The sequence below is a fragment of the Pollachius pollachius genome, assembly GCF_949987615.1.
Source record: "Pollachius pollachius genome assembly, contig: scaffold_72, whole genome shotgun sequence".
Lineage (NCBI taxonomy): Eukaryota > Metazoa > Chordata > Actinopteri > Gadiformes > Gadidae > Pollachius > Pollachius pollachius.
The window spans coordinates 17,537-30,173 of record NW_027641200.1 but is presented as its reverse complement, the minus strand read 5'-3'; the positions used below and the strand labels follow the sequence as shown (position 1 = coordinate 30,173).

Genomic DNA, 12,637 nt, shown 5'->3' with positions numbered 1-12,637 from the left:
TTGTGTACTAAAATGAGATCATCATTGTATTGTGTACTAAAGTGAGATCATCATTGTGTTGTGTACTAAAGTGAGATCATCATTGTGTTGTGTACTAAAGTGAGATCATCATTGTGTTGTGTACTAAAGTGAGATCATCATTGTATTGTCTACTAAAGTGAGATCATCATTGTGTTGTGTACTAAAGTGAGATCATCATTGTGTTGTTTTGTGTACTAAAATGAGATCATCATTGTATTGTGTACTAAAGTGAGATCATCATTGTGTTGTGTACTAAAGTGAGATCATCATTGTGTTGTGTACTAAAGTGAGATCGTCATTGTGTTGTGTACTAAAGTGAGATCATCATTGTATTGTCTACTAAAGTGAGATCATCATTGTGTTGTGTACTAAAGTGAGATCATCATTGTGTTGTTTTGTGTACTAAAATGAGATCATCATTGTATTGTGTACTAAAGTGAGATCATCATTGTGTTGTGTACTAAAGTGAGATCATCATTGTGTTGTGTACTAAAGTGAGATCATCATTGTGTTGTGTACTAAAGTGAGATCATCATTGTATTGTCTACTAAAGTGAGATCATCATTGTGTTGTGTACTAAAGTGAGATCATCATTGTGTTGTATTGTGTACTAAAATGAGATCATCATTGTATTGTGTACTAAAGTGAGATCATCATTGTGTTGTGTACTAAAGTGAGATCATCATTGTGTTGTATTGTGTACTAAAGTGAGATCATCATTGTGTTGTATTGTGTACTAAAGTGAGATCATCATTGTGTTGTATTGTGTACTAAAGTGAGATCATCATTGTATTGTGTACTAAAGTGAGATCATGGTTGTGTTCTATTGTGTACTAAAGTGAGATCATCGTTGTGTTGTATTGTGTACTAAAGTGAGGTTATCATTGTGTTGTGTTCCCTAGGTGGAGCAGGGTGAAGAGACAACACCGTCACCAGCCTCATGACACCTAAACTGCCAATACAATGGCGTCCAGTGAAGTAAGACCTGTAATGGTGTCGGGAGATTCCAGAGGTACGAGAGCCTCACCGTCCACGGTGGCATCCGTGTGTGTGTCTGTGTGTGTGTTCACTCTGAGTACTCTGTGTACTCTGAGTACTGTGTACGCTGAGTACTCTGTCCACTCTGAGTATTCTGTACTCAGAGTGGACAGAGCTCAGAGCTCTCTGTCCATGCTTCATTAAGCTGATTATAATTTATCACTGAGTGAGGTCATGGATCAGCCGCCTATTCAGGGTTGGTCTGGGAGGAGTTTGAACTGGGAGGGGAACTGGTCCATCAGGAAGAAGACTAAGATACTGTAGTCCACTATTATCCGTGATAGATCATAAATATGAATTACTTTGAATCAGTAGGTTGATCATTTTTAAGATTCCTGCTCTATAAGATGCAGCTATGGAGTCAGCTGTCAGGTTGAAGTTAAGAATTACTTTTTCTTCTTGTGCCTTTTTGCGGCCTTGGGTGACTTTAAAGGTACTTGGGACAGAATGAACTGTTGTTATATTTGCAGTCCGGTATTATGATAACATTATTCGGACAGGAATCTTGGTTAGTGGAGACATTTAAACGTCATCTCGTACTGGGTCTTGTACTCGATGAGAGGGTCTATGAATCTGCGTCCAGGAAAGACCACCCTGCCTCTTGTCCAAAGTTAACAGACACAACAGCCCCCTGTGAGCGGAAAAACGCAGCTCATATTAAAGCAGAGTCTGGGAGGAGTATGAACTGGGAGGGGAACTGGTCCAACTGGTTGGACATCATTTCCTTGATATGAGTCAGACGGTTTGTTGTGGCTCACTTCATCACAGCAGGAAGACGACTAAGGTACTGTAGTCCACTCTGATCCATGATAGATCATAAATATGAATAACTTTTAGTCTTATCAATAGGTTGATAGTTAGTTTCCTGTAAACCACATGGTTAAAAACATTAGTCAATGTATGGATGCATTGCTATTTGTCAAAATTACTATTGAATAATTTTGAAGATTCCTGCTCTGTAGAATGCTATGTGTTAGACAGTGGGCTTTGGGGATCGAACCCAGAAACTTTCAGCCTTGACTCAAGCGTCAGGTTGAGGTTAATAATGACTGTCAGATTCAGTATTAGTTCTTAGTCAAAAGTCCTGTGTTACCTTTAAAGGTACTGAGGATAGAATGGACAGTTGTTAGTGTAGTGCGGTATTATTATTACATTATTTCAACAGGAAGATAGCCATCTTGGTTAGTGAAGGTGTTTAAACGTCATCTTGTACTGGGTGTTGTTCTCTGTGGGCCTGCATCATTCTGCAGTAGTATAGGCCTACTCTATATCTGAGAGCATCACTCGTATGAGAGGGACATGACCTTCAAGGTGAATTAACACTGCCGCGACCGCCTCAACACAGAAGTCACTGGTGACAACTGGTTAGTGTTCTTCAGCTCAGCCAATCCCACTGACATCCTCTCACCAGCAGGTGGTGCTGCAGTGCACCTTTTCGAGGGTTTCAAAACGGACCTAGCAAAATGATCCAATTTACTACCGCTGGAGTTGAATGAATCACAGACTGCAGAAGAGTAGACCATTTGTGAATTTTTTTCTTGCGTGTGTGTGTGTGAACTCTGAGTACTCTGAACACTCTGAGTACTCTGTCCACTGAGTATTCTGTACTCAGAGTGGACAGAGCTCAGAGCTCTCTGTCCATTCTTCATATTTAAAACAGTGATTACTATTCATCACTGAATGAGGTCATGGATCAGCCGCCTATAAGAGGTTAGTCTGGGAGGAGTATGAACTGGGAGGGGAGCTGGTCCAACTGGTTGGTTCACCATTTCCTTGTTAAGAGTCGGATGGTTTGGTTTGGCTGACTTTATCACTGTAGGAAGAAGAGTAAGATACTGTAGTACACTATTATCTGTGATAGATCATAAATATGAATAACTTTTAATCTTATTAGTAGGTTGAACATTTTTAAGATTTCTGCTCTGTAGAATGATACATGTTAGACTGTGGGCTTTGGGGATCGAACCCAGAACCTTCCAGCATGGAGTCCAGAGGCGGAGTCAGACTTTGTGTACATCGGGGGCTTAGCCCAGAGGGGGGTTTGGGAGTCCTCCCCCAGAAAAAATTGAATTTCTAAAATGCGATTTCCTGCATTCTAGTCCATTTTAGGGTGACCTGCTGGACATTGGCAAATCCTAAATCTCTTCTAATTCATAGCCTACATTTTCAGTTGCAGGGCCTGCTCAAGACAATACTATTTAATGGAAAGATACAATAACCACTTAACTATTGAGTTCTAGAGATTTTTATGTAAACTACAATGGGAAAATTGAGAATTATAATTTGAGACTAACTTTCAGTAGATTCAAAGTGCCTTGTCATGTTAAATGCCATTTTTATTTTTTATTTAAAAAAGGAAGAGACTGAAAGGTTTCTCCTATAAGGCAACTTTATTAATGGAAAGAAAACATATTACAAATGCAAAGTATTGTGAAACAAGATTCTCATTCCTTAGTTGGTACATCTCTTTATTGTAAATGAGAACAAATTGAATGACTGAATGAATGAATAAAATATTGAATGAATTATGGTGAGAGACTGATTCAATTAACTGTATTAAAGCTGAGCCAAAATGTTTTAACTGAAGGAATCAAGTCTAAAAATGATTCATCTTTATTCCGACCCCATTTCTTTTTCTCTTATATGTCTGTTCTTCTATGGATTCTTACACTTCTCATTTAATTTCTTCTTCACACTCCATTCCAACTATTGTCTACCCCTACCCCAGTGATTATCCTAGTTGTGTGGTGGCAACATAAGGCTATACCTGCGTGGTTTGAGATTAGCAAACCTGTCAATTACGCTATCCCTGCTTATGACTGACACGTTTTCTCTTTCAATCATCATAACGGCCAGGTTGTTGAGCCTTTCTTGGCCCATAGTGCTCCTAAGCCAAGTGTGAAAGCGCCGCAAGGCACCGAAGGAACGCTCACAGCTACAGCTGCCTACTGGAATAGTCAAAGCAGCTTGAACTACAGCTCTGAGAGTGGGAAACATGTCAGCATCCAGCATTTGGAAGACACTAGCAGTGTCAGGGATGGTCTGGGTTTCCATCTTTCTCCTGATTAATGTTGTACCCACCAGAACTTCTTCTGACCTCAGCTCAATCTTGTAATGGAGGGCAAGGTTTTTGAGGAAATCTTCAGAGAGAAAGACCTCAGATGTTGGGTTGCAGGCTTGAATACCGGACATAATCTCTTCTCCCACACTTGAAAACCGACAGGTGAGCTCCTCCAACATCCTGTCCAGGCATGGATAAAAAAGCTGACATTTGAAATCATCTGAGCTGGTCATGCTTGAGGTTGATCCACAGGCTGACTCCACCACAAAATCACCAAAGCGTTTTTGCTTTTGTCTGGGACCAGCTGGAAGCTGAATATGATGTTCCTCACATAAGACCATGGATCTTCTGAACATCTCCTCAGCACTATCATCTGTGCGGAGCCGTTTCAAAGTCTGATGTACTGCCATTTTGTACTGGGCAGCTTTGCCCAAGTCCACACTTTCCCCCTGAAGATACCTGTGTAATCCTTCCGTTATTCCAAGGAGTTTGGAAAACATGAGCAGCATGTACATCGTCTTTGGCCTGCAGAGGTTTGATAGGATCCCCTTGTTCATGGAGGTCTTCGTTGAGCTGAGGCAGGACAGGATGGCAGGAAGGTTTCTCAGCACAGCTTTGATAGACCTCAGCTTGCATGCCCATCGTGTGGTGGAGAGCTGCACTAGTTCAGATGGTGTTAATCCAAGTTCTTTCTGTACTTCTAGGAACTTGTCGTGGTTCACTTGGGAAGTACTGAAAGTGGTGTACAGATTTTCCAACAGCTTAAAATTCTTGGAAGCCGCTGGTACTGCTTTGCATGTATAGCACAAAACAAGATTCAATTGGTGTGCATAGCAGTGCACATATACTGCTTCAGGGTGTAGCTCCCTGAAGCGGGCCTGCACACCCCCCACTTCTCCACTCATGACGGATGCACCGTCATAAGCTTGGGCAACACACAGCAGACCTCCCAACGTGTGTGACTGCAGCAGTTCCTCAATTGCATCTGTAATGGACTTGGCATCAAATCCCTTCAGTTTCCATAGCCCAAGAAAACTTTCTGTGATTGGCCCTCTTTGGTCACGAAACGCACACACAGCAAGCTGCTCAGTGTGTCCGTCTCTGGCCTCCTCTGCCATTACAGAGTACATTCCTGCCGCCTTGATCTGCTTCACTATGTTCCCTGTAACCTCTCTTGAAACACTTGTGATCACCTCATTTTGGGAAAATGAGAAAGATAGGTGGCAGCTAAACTGAGTGTAATTTTGTAAAAAAAGATTGAATTCGTAAAGGAACTTGAAGCATTCCAAGAAGTTGCCTTGATTAAGGCTAGACTCTTGCTCATCATGGCCTCTAAATGGAATTCCTTGTTTGCCAAGGAAGGTGGTGATGGCTGCAATTCGCCGAAGGTATTCTCTTCTTTCTAAAATTTCAGCTGCATTTGCAGCATGAAGCTGCGTTATCACATCTCCTTTGCTCTTTGTGGTTTTGAAGCCATGCCAGCAGGACATGGTTGAGACATGGAAGGTTCTCTTTTCATGCTCCCGGAATGTATCCAAAGCCCTTTTCCAGTTGGAAAAACCAGATCCACTGAGTGAATCTTTATTAATGCGTGTATTCTGCTTTCCGAATACACGGCAGGAAAAGCAGAATGCAGAATTGCCCTCCGCAGAATACTCAAACCATTTGAATTGCTCAAACCAATTTTTGTTGAAAGCTCTTTTCTGAGATCCAAACTGGCTGAAGGGATATTGTGACAGGCGCACCTGCTTCGGACCACTTTCTGGAGATCCTAGGTCACACCCTGCCATTCCTCCTGCTGGCCCTAGCTCGGCCTGTTCATCCACTGCCCTGTTTTGGTCTCCTTCTGGGATCAAACACCTAGCAATTCCACTGGCTGTTTCTTGCTGTGACGTCTCTTCTGCCTCGTCCCTGATTTCACCTGACTCATCTGTGTAACAAAGTAGACTCATAACAATTTGGACTATATAATATGATATGATACAATCTAATTTAAATATATAATATAATATCAGATAATATAATTAATACAACTAGGGCTAAAAGTAGGTCAAAATAAATATATATTTTTTTACATGAATCCATCTAGATTAACAACATCATTAGGCCTACTCACTGACTGAAATATCAGTGCATTATCATTATCAATTTTATTTTAATTTAAAATAATAATGATAATGCACTGAAGTATTATACATATGCACACAAATAAGTACTACATTGTTTTAGAGGTTTGTCCACATCTATCACTCTGGTAGAACTCATTTAAAAAGGGGTCAAAGTTCAATGAACGTGGATATGGACGCAAGCTGAAAGTCAACAAGACGGTCTAGCACCCGCCACGCATCGGTAACATCGGTAACATGTTGGCTGCTGGTCAAACAGCGAATGCAGCAACGAGCTATCTGTACATTTCTTATCTAAATCGTTAATAAAGTTTGGGTTTAAAATAACCGATAAGTCAGACATGGATATGTTTTACCTCTTCATGATATTCAGTGCACCTCAACATTTAATTTAAGGTAACATTTGGTAACACACAACACTGTACAATATTGGCTGAGACAGAATCGCAATCAGAAAAACGGATTTCTGACATTTTAAACAACGCTGCTAATCTATTTCGTGTGAAAGGAGTAATTATCATAGCAGCCTAGCTGGCCGAGGCAGGCTAGTTAGCACTAGCACCAGCACATCAAGGTAATCTCACTGAGCTGAAACATTTGACAGGTCATTGGCAGGGGCTGCTGCTGCTACGGTATCACTGGATGTTGGTTTAGAACAATAATTTCTAATGTCCATGGTAATGTTTGTTCCACACCCTGAGGCTACTTTAACAAGACTGCTGAGAGACGGGGATGGTTAGAAAACGTCATGTTGTCCTGGCAACCGTTCTAAACAACTGAACGAGAGATGGCATTTTCCATTGCTTCCATGTGTTGTTTCTTTCAAAATGAAAATAAATCAAATTCAAGAGGTGAAAATCACTACAAGTCGAAACATGAGGGAACATGTCAGGGTTGTCATGAGATCAAAAGCTTAAAAAAGATCTGGGGCTTTTGACGTGAGATTCGGGGCTTCAGTCCCGAAAGCCACCCCCAAGCTCCGCGCATGATGGAGTCAGGTGTCAGGTTGACGTTAATAATGACTTTTTCTCCTTGTGACTCCTTGTGTCCTTGGGTGACTTTAAAGGTAATTAGGACAGAATGTACAGCTGTTATATTTGTGGTGCAGTATTATGATAACATTATTTAGACAGGAAGATGGCCATCTTGCTTTGTGAAGGTGTTTAAACGTCCTCTATTACCGGGTCCTGTTCTCTGTGGGCCTGCCTCCCAGATCTGGTTGTGATGTCACCACATGAGGAAGTCCATGTATGGTCCTGCCTTCAGAGCGGTTTAACCAGCACAGGGAGCAGTTGGTATGATATCCGCTCGGTGAACTTGATCTTATCAGACACATTTTGTAGCCTTTTGAGACCTTCTGTGTTGAATGATGATACGTTATTAAAGAGTATATAAGAAACGTCTGGGATTGAGAAGGTCTATGAATCTGCGTCTATGAATCTGCGTCTGCGTCTTGTCCAAAGTTAACAGAGACAACGGCCCCCTGTGAGCGGAATACACAGCTCATATAAAAGCAGAGAGTAAACCAACGCCGAGTGCCAGTGGAAACAGTATGGAGTTGTGTTTGTGTCCAGGTCTCCAGTCTACTATGGATGAGGAGAGAGAGGAGGGGGGTCCTGCCTCTAAGACCACTCTGTCTGGGGAACATGGCCGCCGGAGCAAAGCTAAGAGGTAAGAAGAGGATCTCTCTGTCTGTGACTGTTGTCCACCTCAGAGCTCAGCAGTGATGCATCATGACTCCATCATTAGTCTGAGTTAAAGCTCTTTGTGTGTGTGTGTGTGTGTGTGTGTGTGTGTGTGTGTGTGTGTGTGTGTGTGTGTGTGTGTGTGTGTGTGTGTGTGTGTTGAAGCCCAGAGAAGCAGCACAGAGCAGACTCCCCCGGACCCAGCTGTGTCTCCATGAAGAGTGACCAGTCTATGCCTCGTCTGATTGATTTTAAACGCAGAAATCAGTCAAATGGGAAGAGGTGAGGATTTATTATATATTTTACAGGTACAGCTTCCATCAAACATCCATAAATCCTGGTTCTTGTTTTTCTAGAAGAGTCCAGCAGGAGAGAGCAGACTCCCCTGGACCCAGCTGTGTGTCCATGAAGAGTGACCGCTCTATGGATATACCACGGGATTTTAAAGATGGACGCCCCTCCAGAGAGGAGAGGTAGGGGGTTCAAACAGACGATGAAAACAGACCAGTTGGTTGTTATCAGACTCTACTGATACTGATATCTACAAGTCTGGGGAAATAGAATTGTGTGTGTGTGTGTGTGTGTGTGTGTGTGTGTGTGTGTGTGTGTGTGTGTGTGTGTGTGTGCGTGATCCCCCACAGACACCAGGAGAGGTCAAAGGTTACCAGTGCTCAGTCTCTACAGCAGCATCAAACAGAGCTGATCAAGGTGTGTAAATGTCCACCAAGACGTTTGACTTCAGCTCTCCTTGGACATTAGAAAGCATCTCTTGTCCAGCGGGACGTGGATCCAGAACAGATGCTTCTGATGTCTCAGTTAGTTCAGTTAAGTTCTCCTTGATGTTTGTTCTTTTCCAGAGGGCTGAGGAGAACGCACACGCTTTTCTAGACAAGGAGCTGAAGAAGCTCTGGAGGGATGTCTTCTCAGATTACCCACAATGCTCAGAGGGTCAGAGAGTGGAGGAGGAGGAGGTGGATGGTAAGAAGGAGGAGCAGAGGAGGCGCGCCATAGAGGGAGTGGTGGACATCACAAAGCTCTGCCTGATGGAGATGAACCAGGAGGAACTGGCCGACACACTGGGGGGCGGTAAGAGACTCTTATCTTGAAAACAGAGAAGAAATACACATTTTGATGAGCAGTAGGAGATTATTATTTGTTCTGTTCAGACTAAATGACATAGTGTGAGACTTATACATTTCACACTTCTATGTGGAGACAATCTTTCCTCTTTGGGGTTAAATGGTTTGATCCAGTATATAGGATATAGGGTTGTTGTGGGGTACAAGGTTAAATGGTTTGATCCGGATATGTAGGGTAATAGTGGGGGTCACATGTTAAAGAATGTTAAACATCATCATTACCAGCACCAAATCCCCCGACCACATCACCCCCATTCTCGTCCAACTACACTGGCTCAGTGTCCAACACCGGATTGACCTTAAAACCCTTCTGCTCACCGACAAAGCCCTCCACAACGTGGCCCCCACTTATCTCCCCGACCTCCTCCAGGAGGACAGTCCCTGCCGCTCCCTTCGTCATCCTCAGCTGGTCTTCACCGTCCCGACCTCACGCCTCAGCACGGTGGGTGCTAGGGCTTTCAGCTCCGTGGTTGCTAGGGCTCTGAGCACCGTGGGTGCTAGGGCTGTCAGCACCATGGGTGCTAGGGCTCTGAGCACTGTGGGTGCTAGGGCTCTCAGCACCGTGGGTGCTAGGGCTCTGAGCACCGTGGGTGCTAAGGCTCTGAGCTGAACTGAAAGAGACACCCTGACAACATTCATACTCTCTTCAAAACACATGTGTTCCCACTGGCCTGCTCGCTGTATTGACCCCCTACCGTGGGTTCCCCTCGTATCCCCGTTGTGCTGCTGTTCTTACCCCCTCCTACCTGGGTCTCCTCACTGTTCTTACCCACTCCTACCTGGGTCTCCTCACTGTTCTTACCCCCTCCTACCTGGGTCTCCTCACTGTTCTTACCCCCTCCTACCTGGGTCTCCTCACTGTTCTTACCCCCTCCTACCTGGGTCTCCTCACTGTTCTTACCCCCTCCTACCTGGGTCTCCTCACTGCTGTTCTTACCCCCTCCTACCTGGGTCTCCTCACTGTTCTTACCCCCTCCTACCTGGGTCTCCTCACTGCTGTTCTTACCCCCTCCTACCTGGGTCTCCTCACTGTTCTTACCCCCTCCTACCTGGGTCTCCTCACTGTTCTTACCCCCTCCTACCTGGGTCTCCTCACTGTTCTTACCCCCTCCTACCTGGGTCTCCTTACTGCTGTTCTTACCCCCTCCTACCTGGGTCTCCTCACTGTTCTTACCCCCTCCTTCCTGGGTCTCCTCACTGCTGTTCTTACCCCCTCCTACCTGGGTCTCCTCATTACTCACATGTAATTATTATTATTATTAATAATATTAAACATAAGCTGCAGATCAACAGCAGAATAACTCAGTGGAAGAGATGCAACACTATCTTGTCCTGTCAGCATTTCATTTTACACCATTTTACTATCATTGTTATTATCATTAGCCCGATCATATTGCTGTGGAAAAACCGAAAGGTCCTGAGCATTTTGAATCTGTAACATGCAGTCATTGTCACCAGCTTTTCTGACCAAGGTATGAAGCCACTAAATGTCATGAAATTGATAATTCTACAGGAAATATTGACATGTTCCCACTGATGCCACCATCTACTAACTGATGTCTACTGTTTTTTTCTCATTTAGGACCTGCTGCTGTCAAGTGCCAACATAAAATCAAGTCTCATTTGAAGGAGAAGTTCAGGTGTGGGTTTGAGGGAATCGCTAAAGCAGGTCAATCAACACCTCTGAATGAGTTCTACACAGAGATCTTCATCACAGAGAGAGGCAGTGGAGAGGTCAACAAGGAACATGAGGTCAGACTGATTGAAACCGCTTCCAGGAAACCAGTCAAGGAGGAAACACCAATCAAATGTGAAGACATCTTTAAACCCTTACCTGGAAAAGATAAACCAATCAGGACAATAATTACAACTGGAGTGGCCGGTATTGGTAAAACCATCTTAACACACAAGTTCATTCTGGACTGGGCTGAAGAAAAAGCCAACCAGGACATACACTTCACATTTCTCCTCACTTTCAGAGAGCTGAATTTACTGAAAGGGGAACACTTTAGCTTGGTGGAACTTCTTCATCACCTCTTTATTGAGACCAAAGAAGCAGGAATCTGCAGATACGACGGGTTCCAAGTTGTCTTCATCTTGGATGGACTGGATGAGTGTCGACTTCCTCTGGACTTCCAGAACAACAATATATGGAATGATGTCACAAAGTCCACCTCGGTGGACATGCTGCTGACAAACCTCATCAGGGGCCACCTGCTTCCCTCTGCTCGCATCTGGATAACCACACGCCCTGCGGCAGCCAATCAGATCCCTTCTCATTGTGTTGACATGGTGACAGAGGTCAGAGGGTTCACCGACCAACAGAAGGAGGAGTACTTCAGGAAGAGATTCAAAGATGAGATGCTGGCCAGGACAATCATCTCCCACGTCAAGAAATCACGAAGCCTCCACATCATGTGTCACATCCCAGTATTCTGTTGGATCACTGCTACAGTCCTGGAGGACTTCTTCAAAACATCCCTGATAGGAGAAGAGACGCCCAAGACCGTGACTCAGATGTACAGCCACTTCCTGAGGTTTCAGTCCATACAGGGGGACAGGAAGTATCGTTCGTTTGCTGAAACAGATACACTCTGGACTTCACAGAGCAGGGAGATCATTGTTTCTCTGGGAAAACTGGCTTTTAACCAGCTGGAGAAAGGCAACCTGATTTTCTACGAGGCAGATATGGCAGAGTGTGACATCGATATCAGAGCAGCCTCAGTGTGCTCAGGAGTGTTCACCCAGACCTTTAAAGAGGAGTGTGGGCTGTACCAGGAGAAGGTGTTCTGCTTTGTCCATCTGAGCATCCAGGAGTTTCTGGCTGCCCTTTATGTCTTTCTGTCCTTCATCGATACTGGTGTCAATCTGCTCTCAGAAGAACCACCAACCTCCAGGGAAAATGAACTCCTCCTCTACCAGAGTGCTGTGGACAAGGCCTTACAGAGTGAGAACGGACACCTGGACTTGTTCCTCCGCTTCCTCCTGGGCCTCTCTCTGGAGACCAATCAGAATGTCCTACGAGGTCTGCTGGGAAAGACAGGAAGTAGATCACTGACCAACAAGGGAACAGTGTCTTACATCAAGGATAAGTTAGGTGGTAATCTCTCTCCAGAGAGAAGCATCAATCTGTTCCACTGTCTGAATGAGCTGAACGACCATTCTCTAGTGGAGGATATCCAACGGTCCCTGACATCAGGAAGTCTCTTCAAAACACATGTCTCTCCTGCTCAGTGGTCAGCTCTGGTCTTCATCTTACTGACATCAGAAGAGGAGCTGGACGTGTTTGACCTAAAGAAATACTCTGCTTCAGAGGAGGCTCTTCTGAGGCTGCTGCCAGTGATCAAAGCCTCCAAAAGATCTCTGTAGGTTCACTCATAATAATGTATGACAATACACAACACAATATACTTGATAGTAGAATGTATTATATAGAAGTTATAACTAAAAAAACATATATGTAGGTTCATGTATAACTTGTATTACAATAAACCCACTAACCCACTTTTCTAATAAAGACGAAGACAATAACTTAATTATGTTAAAAGTAAAAGTAACACAGATTAT

The 12,637-nt window shown here is 43.9% G+C and overlaps 1 protein-coding gene across 5 annotated transcripts in view; it reads left to right on the top strand.

Annotated features, from left to right (window-relative positions):
- Positions 1-1,427: 1,427 nt before the first annotated feature.
- Positions 1,428-12,637, top strand: part of LOC307091718 (uncharacterized protein) — a 28,220-nt gene continuing 17,010 nt past the window's right edge. The window contains exons 1-8 of one of the 5 annotated variants that reach the window (XM_079759366.1): positions 1,428-1,843; positions 7,821-7,917; positions 8,097-8,213; positions 8,288-8,404; positions 8,573-8,639; positions 8,789-9,017; positions 9,441-9,512; positions 10,653-12,435. In XM_079759366.1, the coding sequence (XP_079615492.1) occupies positions 7,835-7,917; positions 8,097-8,213; positions 8,288-8,404; positions 8,573-8,639; positions 8,789-9,017; positions 9,441-9,512; positions 10,653-12,435 (2,468 nt within the window). In that variant the 5' untranslated portion in view covers positions 1,428-1,843; positions 7,821-7,834. Of the gene's footprint in view, positions 7,542-7,574; positions 7,918-8,096; positions 8,214-8,287; positions 8,405-8,572; positions 8,640-8,788; positions 9,018-9,440; positions 9,513-10,652; positions 12,436-12,637 lie in introns of those variants that run through there. The other 4 variants (XM_079759364.1, XM_079759367.1, XM_079759365.1 and 1 more) reach the window with 4 other exon arrangements.